The sequence below is a fragment of the Xenopus laevis genome, chromosome 9_10L (assembly GCF_017654675.1).
Source record: "Xenopus laevis strain J_2021 chromosome 9_10L, Xenopus_laevis_v10.1, whole genome shotgun sequence".
In the NCBI taxonomy this organism is placed as follows: Eukaryota; Metazoa; Chordata; class Amphibia; order Anura; family Pipidae; genus Xenopus; species Xenopus laevis.
This window is the reverse complement of record NC_054387.1, coordinates 88,504,556-88,521,816: the sequence shown is the minus strand read 5'-3', so window position 1 is coordinate 88,521,816 and position 17,261 is coordinate 88,504,556. Positions and strand designations below refer to the sequence as shown.

The following is a 17,261-nucleotide window of genomic DNA, read 5'->3' as shown; positions in this document are numbered from 1 at the left end:
AGCCCTCCGACATCCTGACAACACCCCCAGTCATTTTAACAAATCCTGGTGACTTCCAGAAAATAAGGTATGGCTGACAACTCTCCTAGCGAGTTTAAAAAAGAAGTTTTAAAATGATTGGAATCGAGGGGGAAGGACAGAGATGATAATGGTAACCCTGACTGCTCACTAAACGGCTCTCATGGTGCCTATGAGTAACCCGGCGATTACTAACAATGGGGAGGTCTCTGCTGAGCTACATTAGAGCGACATTAGATGTCACATATTGTAGTGGCCAATAGGCGCCGGAGTTCCACCCCGGACACAAACGCATGCGCAGTTGAAATCTATAGTTCAGGCAGGGAGTCGTCTCAATTCAGTTCTCAAATCACGCCCGCTCCAGTCTAGCAGCCAATGAAGCGATGGCATCGCCGGTTGCTATAGATCCCTCTTTGTAGCTGCTCCTTTGCTCCAGAAACAGATTCTTTCCCCCGACTTCAGCGAGCGCACCGTTTAAGCGTATACTTGTGCTAAAATGGACACAGTAAAAGTAAGTTTGTGTTTTTCATTGCGTGAATTTTACAGGGAAGAAGGGTCTTTGATTTCACACACGTTTTGTTTCCAGACGTAAACGTCACTCGTGACGTCAGAGGGAAAATGGAGGACTGGTGGAAGCTACTTTTTTTTCAGGAAAATGTTGTGACTGTGACAAACGGAGGAGGAATAGGCAGGACAAATGATGCGGGTTGGGTGCCCAATGGTAGGAAAAGTGAGAGTTTAAATCAGATGGGCGTATAAAAGCTCTGACGTAGAAGTGCAGGGCAGAAGGTTGTAACCTTTGTAATCCCAGAGTTTATCTAGAGATTATTTTTGTGTGAGGAATAAGCGGATCTGTGTGTTGTGTAAAGGAACTGGCCGGTATCCTCTATGTGCACTGACTTTTGATGATGGGGAAGAAGCAAGTGGTGAGTATATTCATATAATACACAAAAGCCATGAATATCTTGTAAATGATATCCTTATAAACGATGAGTTCTGATGTCATCAGTTATAAACGGTGAGTTCTGATGTCATTTCAGTCACATGACTCACTGAAACTTGTGTATTATAATTAATAAAGTACCCCCAGTTGCAAAATATGAGGATATTAGAAGTTACCTCGGAGTTCCATGACCTGTATAAAACATCTGGTCATGAAACTCCTCGGTAACTTATAATATCCTTATATTTTACAAGAGGGGGTACTTTATTCACTATATCATTCTAATGCTCAGGATAAAATCTTCCAGCAGACCCACAATTCATTTTATTATGTGATCAATGTAAACTTTCATTTGGTGTTTATTTAGTGAGTTTATGTGATGTGACCGGTTATTGTTCCCTTCTCATTTATATATTGACATGGACTTTATAGCTGCACATTGTATAATCAGCTCCTTATGAGAATACTCAGTTCACGAAGGTACTAACCTTTTACATCTTTTTATTTTCTTTAAGGAGGTGTTCACCCTTCAGTGAACTTTTACTATAACATATACATTCATACTCCAGGACAATTTGCAGTTGGTCTTCATTTTGTTTTTATTTTTGTGTGTTTTTAGTTATTTAGCTTTTTGTTAGCAACTCTCCCGTTTGCACTTTCAGCATCTCTCTGGTTACTATGGTCTTGCTTACCTTAGCAACCAGGTAAAATGAGACACTGGAATATGAACAGGAGAGGGACTAAACAGAAAGATAAGGAATACAACGTAACAATAATGATAAAGATGCAAGATCACAGAGTGATGGATTTTTTACTGGCTGCTGGGGTCAGTGACCCCAGTTTGAAAGCTGGAAAAAGTTGCTAAGAATACTAAAGGCCAGATTTATTAATGATTTAATAAAGGAGTTGTGTTTTCCACAAAATTTTCCGGCTGCCCCCATGGCTACATATCAGTTTGTTTATATAAACTATAGTATTCTTTTTGAAGCAAACAACCCAGTTTTACCAGTGCAAAGTAACAGTACATGATATTGTCATTCCTTTTAAGCACTTTTATATTTTGATGTTACTGTTCCTTTAAAGGCAACTCCCAACTTGTAATAAAAATCCTTCTTTGAAAGCCTATGCCTAACTCAATTTGTTATCCTTAGGTTTGTAATCCCATTGTTGGAGTCCCTTCTGGCACCAAGCAAAAATCAAAGTTCTCAAATTAAGATTTTTATCTGTCTATAATAAATAGTGCTACTTTGTCTTAACAGCCACTTCTACATTTCATGGTTTGATAAAGCTACATTAAGCTAAATTCTGCACTGAAGGGCATTGACCTGTGTTCACACACACTTAGCTGTTTTTGTAGTTAAAACATTTTCACACCAAAATCCACTCTGGATGCAGATGGAAGCAGATTTGCTGGAACCCTTTTTTTCCCTCCACTTGCATTTTTGTGTAGCCAGAGAAACAGCCTGTTGTGCCATTGGCCTTATATTGCTTTTCCCTTGAGCTAGTGCTGTTGTGGTTGTCTTAGCTTTGAAGCAGTTATATGGTTAGTGTAGCATTAATTTTGATATGTTTGTAGCTTTTTATATATGATTTAGTGACTTGTTGTGAGCAAAACAAATGCTGAGGGATGAGGGATTTATTAAATATCGAGTTGTGAGAATGTAGAGGGATCTTGCTTCTGATAGTCAAGAAGGTGTGTAATGAATTTACAAGGTCATTAAGCAAAATCATTTTGTCAGACTGTGTTGGAGAGTTAGTTTTCCCTTTACTAGGGGTTAGCACTCAGTGCCATTGTAAACATCAATCCAAATTGTTTCATTTCCATAAAATATAGAAAACATTAACAACCTTTTATCTATTGGTGGCATGCATCATGTTGAATCAGTGTTAAAAGGGAAGACCTTATAAACCTAGTGCAACATGATTTCCAAATATGTATAACAGCTTACAAAACAATCAATGGAAAGGATAACTATTTTATTTTTCTCTTGGATATTCTTTTTATAGTAAAAATTGTTTTTTGGGGTCAGATTTATTAAGGTTCGAATTGTGTTTTGCATATTCAAGTTTTTGAAGTTATTTTTGAGCCAAGACCTGATTTTTCAGGTTTTTTAATAACCTAGAATTTTTCAAGCTAGATTATACCCCAACCCTGGAAATAGTTTGAATCTGAAAATACACCATCTAAAACCTGTCACGGTCATGTAGGAGTCAATGGCAGAGGTCCCTGGAATCATTTGAAGATTTTCATAGCCTTCGTGATGTTCAAGTCTTTTTCAGTGGGCTTCACTTGAGCGAGTTTTATTTTCATCAAAAAGTCGATCAGTTTGAGTTTTGGGGTTTCTCATGAAGTTTTGCTGATTATAGTCTTTGGCTAATTGCAGAAAACCAGATTTATTGGCAGGCTACAAAAAGAGTTGTGTAACAAAAATCTTTAATCACAATCTATTACAATTTTAAAAAAAGATTTAGTTACAAATTGGCTTACAGTAGCCACGTGTAACTAATGCAATATATGATATTACATTTGTGTTATTTTTCTTTTAGATGCAGAAACATCTCCGCACAACCATGGGCGTCCACAGAGGGGGGCAAGAGGGGGCAGTGCCCCCCCCTGGGACTGTGCACAGTGGTGTAACTACCGAGGAAGCAGACCCCGCAGTCGCAGGGGGGCCCGGAGGTACAGGGGGCCCGGCAGGGGCCTGCTTCCTCAGTATGTGCAACCAGCCAGGATCATTTAGGGCAGGGGTGTCCAAACTAGGCTGCAGCATTTCGCACCACCCCCCTCCCCAGTCGGTGCAGTGGAAGTGGCCAGCGGTGAACAGGAAGCCAGAGAGGGAGCCGGAAGAGGAGCAGAACGTCGCAGCAGCACTTCACAGCGCGCCTGCTGCACTTGAGAAAACTGCTGCCGACTGGGATCCGACCTCTTACGATGATGCCACAGCACAGGCACGCCAACCCGCCTCCCCATTCCCACTGCAGCAGCCTCCGTGAGTTTTTAAAGCTCTCTGTTCTCTCTCCGTTACACGCTAAACTTCTGTCACTCCCCCTCCCTCTCAGAAACTAAAGGTGGACTGGACTCATAGACTGACTTATTTCCCTGCAGCTGCTGCACATTAATTTCTATGTGATCACTGAGACTTGTGAGAAGTGAATGTGCTGCTGCAGCTTGATCCTGCTTATCTAACAAGTGTCTCAGTGATCACATAGAAATGAATGTGCAGCAGCAGGGAAGTAAGTCACAGTCAAGGAGTCCAGTCCACCTTTAGTTTCTGAGAGGGAGGGGGGAGCTGGCAGCTCCAGAAGGAGAGGAGCTTGTGCTTGCTTCTATGCTACTTGTGTTTTTGTTGATTTCCACCAGAATTCATAGTTTTTCTCAAAAAAAAAAAAAAGTGTGTGAAAAGAGTTTCTTAAAAAAAATGTATATACAGGTATGGGATCCATTATCTGGAAACCCATTATTTAGAGAGTTCCAAATTACAGAATAACTGTCTCCCATTGACTCCATTTTATAGAAATAAAAATAATTTCCTTTTTCTGTGTAATAATAAAACAGTAGCTTGTACTTGATCCCAACTTAGATATAATTAATCCTTATTGGAGAAAAAAAAAAGCCTATTGGGTTTATTTAATGCTGCAGTTTAAAGAAGTCAGGGAGCTAAGGCAAGAGCTTTTACACAGAGCTGAGGTAGGAGAAATCGCATTGCTGCTACGTGAAAAGCTTTTTGTTTCCATGGGCAAATACAATCACTAAAACACAACTGTTATTCCTCACTGTTCAGTCAGCATATCTCCCACTATTTTGTACAGAGGGGGGCCCTGAAAATTTCTTTGCAGGGGGGCCCTGGCATCCGAAATTACGCCACTGACTGTGCACATAAGTTTCCACCTGTTCGTGCATTGGCCCCAGCTTACTGTGGTTTCTGTCGCGATCCCTCGAAGATTTTTCTTCTGTGCAGCAGAGTTTTCTTTTAGCTCCTTCCCTAGCTGCTCGCTCCCCCCTCCCTTGTCACGGTGCTGCCGGATCATATTACTTCAGCTGTGACAGAGAGAGAGAGCAGCCAGGGAGCATCTGATTGGCCAGGAGCACAGATTGCAGCGAGGGAGAAAACGAAGGAAGGAAAGCCCTATCTATTGCAGTCTACAGCCTTGTACTTGTGAGTTCTGGGGGTATTTATACAATTACTTGCCCCCTGTACCATCTGTTTGTGAGTTCTGGGGGTATTTATACATGAACTTGCCATTTTGCCATCTTTGTGTGAACTAGGGTTGCCACTTGTCAGACAACCGGTATTTTGAAGGGTTGCCCAGGTCAAAACTTCCTGGATGGTTTTTCAAATTAGGGAAACTGTGCAGGATTGCCTTGATTGACCCGGCGATCGGCTGATCGCCGTGGCATAGCTCCACCCCCTGATGGCAGTGACACACCCACCTATCTCACAGGCCTGCCCACAGATGCCTCCTTGCCCCACCCTGGAAAATTTTCTGCGGACACCCATGCGCACAACCCTTCCATACCAGTAGTTCTGAATGGCAAAGACACAGACAACCAGACCACAGAGGAGGGGGCAACTCGAAAACCACGTCGGAGAACTAAGTAAGATCTGTATTCTGGTTTGGTAGTGACTCTCATGCCTGTTGTTTTCTCAACCACCAAAATGTATAAATCATATGGGGGAGAAAAGTTATAGGGACATTTAGTCCCTTTAACTTTTTTTTCATACATTTATAAAGATATATCCTCTGGCTCCCTCCCTGTCACAGGCACCTTTGCTTCCAAGGCAGAAGAAATATGATTGGTTTCCAGGCGCTTTGTCTTCTCTGCAGCAGAAGCCAGTACATACAGTGTCCAATAGTGATATCAGGCTTCCGACAGGCTACAGTTGCAGTGAGACCACATAGAATGCTTCAGCATCACACAAAGAGCTGCATTATAGTGATGTGCGGGTCAGGCTTTTTCCAACCTGCACCCTCTGGCAACCCGCCCGAGCCCGACTTCCAGGTTTCTTTTATAGACCTGCACCTCCCCGCTGATGACATCACAAAAGGGGCGGGGCGAGAGGCACGCGTCTATAAAAACTGCAGTCGGAAGCTGGCATTTGGAAGGTTCCAACCCGGAAAAGAGCGTGCGAGGCTCGCCCAAACCCGCCCGCCCCGTGGTTCCCGCAGGTATCAGGTCGGCTCGCACATCACTACTGCATTACAATCTAATGTAGAGAATATATGGATGCTATATCTTTATGACGCTAAGAAAAAATACATTTTATTTTTATATATATATATATATATATATATATATATATATATATATATTTTTTTTTATATATATATAATGGAAGTAGGTATCGGCACTCACGATTATATAGCCACGGGTGCCTGGGTGATGTCCTTCGTGAAGATACATTAAGTTGCAAAGATGAAGCCGCACTTGCAGGTCTTATGAAGAGAAAATCAAGTTTATTTGGCACGACTGACGTTTCGGCTGGTGCACCAGCCTTTCTCAAAGTGAGAGAAGGCTGAGAAAGGCTGGTAAAGTGTAACTCTGATAAAAAAAGACACTTTTCGTTACAAAGTTTGTACAAAGTATGCATAACCTTACTTGCTCCGTCAAGGCAGTGTCCATGCGTCAGTCCAACTGAGTGAAAAAAGTATTATCTTTGTAACTAAAAGTGTCTTTTTTTAAAAAATTTTATTACAGTTACAGTTCAGTTGTGCAAAACAGGTTTTCCCAGGGGGCTATAAGTTAGAGTGATGTGGTAAATTGTGCAATTTGTATATCAAGCCTGACCACGTGCATCATTGTGTTTTTTAAATTATATATATATATATATATATATATATATATATATATATATATATATATATATATATATATATATATATATATATATATATATATATATTACACAAAAGCCATAAATATCTTGTAAATTATATCCTTATAAACGGCGAGTTCTGATGTCATTTCTGTCACGGGAAATTTGTGTATTATAATAAATAAAGTACCCCCAGTTGTAAAATATAAGGATATTCAAAGTTACCTCAGAGTTTCATGACCAGTGTAAAAACACTTGGCCTTCGGCCTTGTGTTTTTATATGGTCATGAAACTCCTCGGTAACTAATAATATTCTTATATTTACAAGAGGGGGTACTTTTTTCACTATATATATATATATATATAGATAGATAGACAGACAGACAGACAGACAGACAGACAGACAGACAGACAGACAGACAGACAGACAGACAGACAGACAGACAGACAGACAGACAGACCAGGCTGACTAGCTTTATTTTTAGGGATTCTATTAGGATTTCTTAACTTAACGGGGATGACTTTACCAGCAGCAGCTTCTGCCCTTACTGAGCATGCTCTCTGAGCTGTATTAAAGCGAGTTGTTACACCTGATCCATTACTTGCTGACATCTCAACAGAGTAATTGAAAAAAAGTAGTTTGGTGTAGTATTTGAAAATAATTGAAATGAAAAAGTGTTTTGAAGTCAGAACTGTCCCAATTTTTTGTGTTGATTCTTCAGGGAACTCACTAATAATGTTTATTTAAAGGATGCACCAAATCCATGATAAACCCAGTACTTTTTGCAGGATTCAGAGTCAGGCAAATCCTGAAAGGGATTCTGTCATGATTTTTTGATGTAGTATTTATCTCTAAATTACACTGCTTACACTGCAAATAATTCACTCTGCAATATAAAATGTAATTCCTTTACCAGCAAGTGTATTTTCTTTTTAAATTCTAATATTGGTGTGTAGGCAGCCATCAAAGGTCATTTTGCCTGGTCATGTGCTGTTCAAAATGAGCCAGCACTTTAGGATGGAACTGCTTTCTGGCAGGCTGTTATTTTTCCTATTCAATGTAACTGAATGTGTCACAGTGGGACCTGGACTTTACTATTGAGTGCTGTTCTTAGATTTACCAGGCAGATGTTATCTTGTGTTACCTTCCCATTGTTCTGCTGATGGACTCTTGGGGGGGGGGGGAAGGGATTGGGTGGTCTCACTCCAACTTGCAGTAAAGAGTGACTGAAGTTTATCAGAGCACAAGTCACATTACTGGGGGCATCTGGGAAATTGACAATATGTCTAGCCCCATGTCAGATTTCAAAATTAAATTTAAAAAAATCTGTTTGCTCTTTTGAGAAATGGATAACTGATGTGTTTAAAAAAAAAGAAAATTCCCATGACAGTATCCCTTTAAGGCCCTCATACATGAGCAGATATAGGCTCCCTCACATGGGTTTCCCCAACCAATATCTGACCGAAAGTCATGTTTTTGAAGCTGTGGACAACTGAATCTATTGTTCAATATAAAATGATGAAATGTCACACTTCCACTTTTATCAGGAACGTCTCACTATCCCATTAATAAACCATGTGGATTCCTCTTCGCAGACCCCCAATACAGAACTTTGTTGGTCTCAAACTCCAGCGATGTCTCAGTATTTGACATTAGGACAAATGTAGACAATTCACCAGTCCTTCAAGCCTGATATCAACTACTGAGACATTGGGGACTGGAGCAGAAAGAAACCTCTGTAAGTGAGAGCTGCAGGGAGGTACAGGGGAATAGTTCAAAAGTAAGTTTTGCACCAGTTTATTAAAGTAATAGCAATATTTTCCTGATATATGTGGAATGTGTCACTATTTCAAATTAAAGATGCAAATTAGTGTTCTGTTTGGTACTTGGGCAGTTTTTTTTGTTCAGGATTTGGCACTTGGCTGATTTGAAAAATGATGGATTCAGTGTATCCCTAGTTTATTCATCCCACCTCTCTTCTTTTGCATTAATGTTCACTGATTTTTTTCACTAGGAAAACCCGACTGGCTGAGGAGGAATTCCCAAATGAACTGGGAGTTGAGGATGAAGACATAATTCCAGATGGGCATACAAAGATTCCTGAGCAGAACCCTGCATTTCTTGCTTCTTCTCTGACAAGCCAGCCAGTCGGCAAACTCTTTGTGGAGAAGAATCGTAAGTGCAGTTCAAGGCAGTGGTTCAGTTCCTGTGTGCTCTGTGCTATTGACTCTCAGGCCACAGAAACTGTTAGTGGGCATTGTGGCCATATGCTTGGATTGGTAGATTGCACTGATCTTTTTGTTTGTCTCTGGGCTGTAAGGGGGCTATGGAGTGCCAACACCTGCCACTTGGTGAGTTGGCAAACCAAATATTCATTTTTTACATGTTCGCTATGATTGAATTAGATGGCATGACTGTCCCTTTAAATACTTTTTCTTACAGCAAAAATGTTTACATGTCATGTAGTGTATAACCTTAATGGAACTAGAAACCCATTGCTGCCCCAGGATACAGTGGAGGACATTGCCAGGGATCACCGGATTCCCCCTAAATTTTGCCAGAATGCTTTTTGACATGTAAGTGGGGGGGATCAGTTATAACTGACTTTTTCACTAGGTTCACCTTTTCATACTAGGTAGGTTTCAAGCTGCAGATCGATCTGAAATAATCAAAACAACAGAACAAATGGATGTTTTTCTCGATGTCAAGCCAACGTGGAGCAGCATGGATGTATCACTCACAGCACACCATATCTTTAGGTAGAAATACCTTTTGTTTAAATGTGTTGCATTTAAGTCCCAGTGCAAGTGTTTACATTTCTAACAATATTCCTTCATTGCAGGATGGTTGGTTTATTCTGCTGTGGATTCCTCGCTGGTAATGCCGTCTGGAATATTGTTGTTGTTTATGTTCTTGCTGGTTCTCAACTGACAAATCTTCCTAATTTGCTTCAAACGTACAAGATCTTGGCCTACCCATCACAGTGCTTCCTTTATTTCTTATTGGTTCTCAGCACAGTTACGGCTTTTGATAGGTAGGGAGGTGCCTTTATTTTCCAAATAAAAAGTCTTTAGAGCCAGGCATTTTGTGCTGTTATGAGTGAACCAGGTTAATGAAATTTATATATATTATTACTCAAACCCTGTTTATAAATATTAACCTTTAGCTTCCCATCTATATTTTACCAATATCAAACCACAGATATAACCCAATTCCACAAAAACATAATTTCACACTCTCTTTCGGGTAAATTCACTCGGCAAATATTGCATCTTTTTAATTAAACACCCCCTTTTTGTAACATTGCAATTTAAACTAAAGGGTATTTAGGGAAGGTAATGCATTTTACTTGTTCTTCTTTTGTTTAAGCTATTCTATATGCAGGCTGTGTATAACTAGAACATTCTTGTTTCTAGGATTGATTTGGAAAGAGCAGCAGATGCACTTCGTGGGCTCCTTAAACTTGACCCTGCAGCCGTGGCTTCATTCTGTAAGTACAAGGGGAACATTTACTTGCAGTGCTTTCTGGTACATACAGATCCTTAAGTTGGGTTTATTGGTGAAGTGATCCAACATCTAAATGTAAATATTCTGACTACTGATAAATGTATCTGTGACTACTGAAGAAGAGGTGAGAATAAAAGGTGCAGTTGAAATATACCTTCTTTATAAATAAGCTTCATTTCAAGTTAAAGGTGCCCCCCACCCAAAAAATTTCTCTGTAGGCTACTGCCAAACTGGCTTGTTTTTTGGCTTGTTTATAAGCACAGGCCGAGAAACAGTCCCTCCACTTGTATGTATCTCTGCACTGCCTTGGCCTGGGTGCAGAGTGCAAATTTCGGTATGGAAACGTGTGAGTATGCACAAAATCAGAGATTTGCACAAGCAGATGTAACTGCATTTAAGGGTCAGGCCACATGAGCAGATTCGGGGAGATTAGTCGCCCCAGAGACAAATCGCCTCTTCTTCGGGGCCTTCCCCCTGCCCTCCACCGGCTAAAATGAAAATTGCCTGCTGCAATTCACACGCGGCACTTCGTTTTCCGAAGTTTCCTTGTGAGGCAACTTCGCTTAACTTCGGAAAACGAAGTGCTGTGCGTGAATTGCAGCAGGCGATTTTCATTTTAGCCGGTGGAGGCAGTTCGGGGAGATTGTGCCCCGAAGAAGAGGTGATTTGTCGCTGGGGCGACTAATATCCCCAAATCTGCTCGTGTGGCCTGACCATAAAAGCATTATCTGTTTGCATTCTCTGCACTTGACTACTGTTCTGATGTCAGTCCCTGACACAAGAGTCAGACGCAGAGAACATAAAGGAATAAACAATAACAGTGTAACCACCAAAAAAATAAATGTTTTGTTGTTGAGGGTCAGAGAATCCTACAACCAAATATCTATCAACTGTAATCTCTAGTATGTAGCTACCAGACAAGGACCAAACATGGAGAAGAGACAGTTTCCAAGTTTGCCCTGTTTAGCTCAAGAAATAACAAAAAACTAGATTCTTGGTGTTTTGAAGGTTCAGCTCAAGCTGAATTTATTCAACTCATGTTGAACAAGGGGTTACACTGCAAGATAAGGAACATTGTGATACTCTGTGTTATGCAGCACTGGCACTTATTAACCCATAACATGTCTGCAGATAATTATGACTGTGCAGTTATGTGATGTGGGGCACCATGTGTTAGGTTGGAGGTACAGAAGATATTCACTAGTGTTTTTTTTAACCAGTGTGGGGAAACTGAAACTTGCCGGTCACCTCACATTAACTTGAATTGGGAGACTGCTGCCAGCCCCAGTAGTGGTGTTTTTCAATTTTATGGTGGCACAAGTAATTTTGGGTGCTTCACCTGACAAGTGTATCATTTTATATTGGGTGTTTTTTGATAAAGCATTTGTAATTCTTGCTGGCGCTGTATAAATGATGATGAAAATAATTACTGAAAAGAATGTTACAGGATTGTGGTGTTGGTAGAACAAGAATTACATGGTGAGTGTTATGTGATTGATTTATTGATAACTTACATTAGTGACCTCAGGAAAACATAATGCTTATATGAATGATTGTATTGTTGGGGCACATCATCTTATTATTGTAACTTTTAACCATTTCTTTTTATTTTTCTTTCAATGAAGTTTATTTTGTAGCACTGTTCCTGGTCCTAAGTCAACAAATGACCAGTGACAGAATGAACTTCTACACACCTCCAACACAAAATGGCAGCCTATGGTAAGAAAATAACTGCTTAGCCCCATCTGAAAAGCACCTAAGATGGGAGTCAAAAACCTTTAGATGTAGGCAGAGGCTTAGGGGCAAATTTACTAAAGGGCAAAGTGACTAACGCTGGCAAAAATTTGCCAGCATGAGGTGATTTTGATTAATGGGTGCTGGCATAAATTCGCTAGCGAAGGAGATAGACTCTGGCGCTACTTCGCACTGTAACCCCACACGAATTTTCGCTCTGGCAAATGGATGTAACTACACAAGTTCACTAAGATGCGGATTTTACTGAATGTTACCTCTTGCGCCAGATTTGCCTTCGCCACCTCAGACCAGGAGGAGTGCAATAGAGTAGATAGGACTTACTCAAAAAACGCTGGCGACTTTTCCGTTTTTCAGGGTGATAGGCTGCAAAAGATCATAAATTTTTTTTTAGGGTACCCGGCTTCCCGCCTACATCTCCTAACATATGGCACATAAACTATACACTGGGCTCATGTGTAGGGCAATAAAACAACTTTATTTTATTAAGGTTCCCTGGACTTGTGTAGTGTAATGTATTAGCTGCAACATATACGTCCATTCAACTTTAACTTCCCGCCGTATGCAAATTACCCAGCGCTAGTGCAACTTCGCTTTGCTTGCCGAATTAACGTTTGCGAAACATCGCCATCGTTTGGCACCCTGGACGCAACTTCTTATTTTAGTGAATTAGCATTGTCCTGCGAATTTTTGCCTGGCAATGTGAGCAAAGCCGTCGCTGGTGAATTTCCAGAGGTTAGTGAATTTGCCCCTTAGTATGCTGCAACCTAATAAAACCATATGTCTAATTAATACCTAGGTTATTTATCAAAGTCTGAATTTATCTCAATATTTTCTGCTACAAACTCCAATCAAATCCGCTCTGGTTTTTTACGCTTATTTATTACATTTTCCAGAAAAGCAAATACCTCTGAAAATTTTTTTTTTGATTTTTCCATCCAATTTTCATGAATTTCAAATTTTTTTCAGATTTTTCACCCTAAAACTTCGGGGTATTGCAAGAAACCCAGCGCACATCAATCAAAAAAATCATTGGGACTTCTCCTATTGACTTACATGCAACCTCGAGAAGGTCTGAGATGCTAAATTTCAGATTCAGATATTTCCATCCTCAGGGTTTAATAAATTCCGAGAATTTCGTGACTTTTTTAAAAGTCTGATTTTAGAGGGGAAAAAAAACACATTTTTTTTCGTGATTTTTGCATTCGGAGTTTGGTAAATAACCCCCATAATGTCCAGGGCCGGATTTACATAGTGGCCCCCTGTCCCCTCCCCTTTATTGTGCAAATTTTCATCAATGGGGATTGGCACATGGGAAATGTAAAAAATTATTGTAACTCCAGCGCCTCCTTAGTGTTTTTGAACCAATGTGGGTGTGGATGGACATCACGCCGCCCCCATAAAATCCTTTCCACAAATCCGGGCCTGATAATGTTATTTCATTGGTTGTTAAGCAAAAAGTTGTGAGTATTCCCCAAAAAGTAAAGACCAAAATTATAATAAAAAATTCAAATAATTTATTAGAAAATACAGATGACCGCCTAATGCTTTTTGTGCTTACTGGGGCACTTACTCATAGGCTGAGCCTATTATTTTTATTATAATTTTGATCTTTACTTTTGGGGAAAACTCACAATGTTTTTGCTGTTCCAGATTTTTGCACCCATGGACTGTGGTGAACTGTGAGTATCTTTCTCCTTTCATTAAATTGTTTTGGGCATTTTTTCTTTTTTTGATTTATAATGGCACAGTTACTGGCATAGTGCATCAAGTTCTTTAATGTTTGATACATTGGTTGTTACCATTTAAAATTGTGTATTAGAAAACATGTTAAATATGTGGCCCTTAAGCTCCGGCATCTCATGACAGCCACATTCGCTTTATTATCCAGAGCTTCCCTTTTTTTAAATCCACTGGGTGGGGGGTGAATAATAATTGTGTTAGATGCAAGGTGTTCATACAATTTATTCTCACACAACTAATATAACACCAACAAGTGGAGATGAATGTGTAGCGCAGCCACCAACCTCTGAGACATAAACTAAATGAAAGGGGATAGTCAGCACCTCTGATCTTACTCTTGAATGTGGTGATTGCAATGAACTGCTGCACAGAATGTATTTTAATTGGCTCTCATTGAACATTGTGTGTCTTTGTGTTGCTTTCATGATAACTTCATATTAAATACAAACCTCCCACACCTAATTTATTACTTGTAGTGTAACAGACTTATTTATAAGGAATCCTGATTTAACCTCTTACCCTTATTCCCATTGTTTTCTAGGCAGACAGATACAGAAGGGCAGATTCTTCAGCCGTGGATCGTAATAAATTTAGTTGTTGCCATCTTGGTTGGCCTGGCTTGGCTATTTTTATCTTGCCGTCCAGACATAGATCATAGTGAAGGTATTTTATTTATAACTTGGCGATAATGTTCAATAATCGATATTATGTGGCATGTCAATAACATTGTCCTACATCCATAAATAACATACAACTGGCAAATACAATATAAAGAAGCTTTGCCCTATGTCTGTGTTGTTTTACTCTCCTCTCCAGTTCTATTGTCTTGGTTTCCTCAATCCCTCTGGCCTTCTGATTGTATTTAATTATCACTATTGCTCTCCCTCACTGCCTTCCAGTTATTTTTGTATTCATGGTAGTCTTCTGTAAACCTGTTGTTTAGGGGACATTTCACGCATACAAGATAGGGTGCAAAACATTGGTTAATTGCTTAATGTGGTCCTGCTCTGTACATTGGAAAATTCCAGAGTGGAGCACAGAAAACTGCCTTTGCCCCATAGATACAGGCAGAAGTCTGCAGTGCTCCTCCTGTCCTATAACTTGTGTGTCGTACACCTGCACTTTCATCTATTGGGGTCTCCATAAATGACCCCTTTTGCCTATAAAGGGTTGGTTTGCCTTCACGTTAACTTTAGTATGTTATAGGATTACTAATTCTCATTCAATTGGCCTTTACTTTTTCTTTTTTTATAGTTTTTGAATTATTTGCCACATTTGACTCTCACCAGATTTCAGTTGGGGGTCACTGACCCCATCTAAGAAAAACAAATGTTCTGTAAGGCTACACATTTTTTGTTATTACTTTTGTATTACTCATCTTTCTAGTCAGATCTCTCCTATTCATATTCCAGTCTCTTATTCAAATCATTGCATGGTTGCTAGAGCAATTTGGACCCTAGCAACCAGATTGCTGAAATTGCAAACTGGAGAGCTGCTGAATAAAAAGCTAAATAACTACAACTAATAAAACAGGAAAACCAATTGCAAATTGTCTCTGAATATCTCTCTCTATATCATAAAGTTAATTTAAAGGTGAACAACCCCTTTAAACATTTTTTCATTTCTCTAACACCCTTCACATTTATTATAGTGATATGCTTATATACTGTACACATAAATATTGTAATATTAAGGACCTGGGTGCCATATTTAGAAAATAGAATAAACATGGCATGATTGGGACTGACTGCTCCATTACCTGAGTCTTTAATATGGTTTACATTGTTGTTATTTCATATACACTGATCTAATTCTCGTTCATTTCTTAAGAGGCGATGTTTATTCCTGAAGAGGAGGATTATCCAGACATGGAAAAAGGAATGAAGATTCAAGGATAAATCATCAGAACACTTTTACACACTCATAATGCCTTTTCTTGTTTTTATATTTTGAGTATTTTTTTTATATGTTTTTATGTTTGAAGATTTTGATCTATTTTTGGACCTTTGTATGAAAGTATTGTATATTGTGACATTTTTGATAATTTTAAATAAATATTTTGTATTCTAGTAGTGCATTGTGGTTTAATAATCTTCACACATGTTCTAATGGGATAACTAGACCCAGGGTAAAAGTTGCAAGAATACTGCCCGTAAGTGCTTGGTTATAGAGCAATTTGGGTTAGGTTCTGCGCGTCTATATAACACACAATTTAGGGCTCATGCCTATATGTCTCCCTGTACCTGACACTTATGAATACACAGGCAGCACTACATTCATGGGCAGATGCAGGTCTCTGTGTTCTGTTACGGAGCGCAGAAACCTGCAGCAGTTTTCCTAAAATGTTTCCTTGCAGCAGGGCACGGTGCAAATTTTTTTAAAAATCGAGGCTTGTGCCAATTGTTTGCACTTTGCTCTGCATGTAGTAAATGCCCTGCTGTATATCAATACAGTGAAACTTCATAACAGCTACACAGGCATCAAATTAAACATAAAAAGGATGGAACGTGAAAATACAATTAAAAACGTAAAATATAGTATGGCGTCCACAGTCAGGGACTGTACTGTCTGTGTAAACAGTAAGCAATAGCAATAAGCAGTTCAAATTTGACAATACTTGGTCTAATGATTGAATACACACCCAAGTAAATATTAATGCACTTACATTTTTATAAGCTTTTATTAAACAGTTTTGGAGTTACCAACCAACCAAACAAAGATACTAACAGAGAACATAAATAATATCCTTTAATGCAGTTACTGAAAGCCTGGCAATTGGGACATCTTACTTACATCTCCTTCAGTTATTGGGACTCCACAGTTCTCCAAACGCTTTTTTATAGTTAATAAAAGCACATCAATGCCAATATTAACACCCTGCCCCCTGTCTATCTGGCTGGGTGCCACATTTGGAAGAAATTGGAAATAGAGTAGTTTTCTTTCTATGAACAGCTGTAGAATAGTGGAAAGGCAGCTTTCTAAGTATGTACTATATGTACTAAAGTGCTAATGCAGAGCTAAAAAAAAAAAAAACACCTTAACTGTAAGTTAATTTGCCTTCCCATTGATTCTAATACACGTCAGCCCAGTTTTGCTCATCACTAATAGTAATAGGAATAACATTTCATTAAATCATTATTTCCTACTTGTTCTGGTTCAGTTATTTCCCCCTAGATCCAGTCAAGAGATCAGTGTTACTTGCAATTGTTCCTTTATCAGTAGGGCCACAAGCCCCTCATTTATTCTGGGATTATGTATCTATATATAGAAAAATCGTAGTTTATTTCAACGTTTCGGCTGTTAACTCAAGCTGTCTGTAGGAAGTCACTTACTGATGACGGCTTGAGTTATGAACCAAAACGTTGAAATAAACAGATTTTTTTTGCACTAAAATAGTCCTGTGAGTGCGGTTTATGTGCTTTGTTTGATATGTATCTATTTTTTAACCAGCACCCAGGCATTTACCATCTATTGGTTTTTT

The 17,261-nt window shown here is 39.3% G+C and overlaps 1 protein-coding gene across 3 annotated transcripts; it reads left to right on the top strand.

The window, feature by feature from the left end:
• Nucleotides 1–304: 304 nt before the first annotated feature.
• On the top strand, nucleotides 305–15,849 carry LOC108701441 (transmembrane protein 237-like). Of its 3 annotated transcripts, none has more exons than XM_018236139.2 (9): nucleotides 305–529; nucleotides 3,509–3,951; nucleotides 8,793–8,953; nucleotides 9,414–9,537; nucleotides 9,621–9,812; nucleotides 10,195–10,268; nucleotides 11,911–12,004; nucleotides 14,322–14,443; nucleotides 15,611–15,849. In XM_018236139.2, exons 1-9 carry the CDS (start codon nucleotides 515–517, stop codon nucleotides 15,676–15,678), a joined length of 1,293 nt encoding a protein of 430 aa, XP_018091628.1. In that variant the 5' UTR covers nucleotides 305–514; the 3' UTR covers nucleotides 15,679–15,849. The 3 variants fall into 3 exon arrangements, with proteins under 3 accessions (XP_018091628.1, XP_018091629.1, XP_018091627.1); XM_018236138.2 differs by lacking the exon at nucleotides 305–529 and adding an exon at nucleotides 543–944; XM_018236140.2 differs by lacking the exons at nucleotides 305–529; nucleotides 14,322–14,443; nucleotides 15,611–15,849 and adding exons at nucleotides 537–944; nucleotides 13,007–13,241.
• The last annotated feature ends 1,412 nt before the right edge of the window (nucleotides 15,850–17,261 follow it).

Bases quoted from the DNA above. Each gene is read 5' to 3' on its own strand.
- LOC108701441 (XM_018236138.2), top strand. From the start codon at position 924: ATGATGGGGAAGAAGCAAGTG. The intron at 945-3,508 runs GTGAGTATATTC...TTTTTCTTTTAG, and splicing joins TGATGGGGAAGAAGCAAGTG to ATGCAGAAACATCTCCGCAC. The intron at 14,444-15,610 runs GTATTTTATTTA...TCATTTCTTAAG, and splicing joins AGACATAGATCATAGTGAAG to AGGCGATGTTTATTCCTGAA.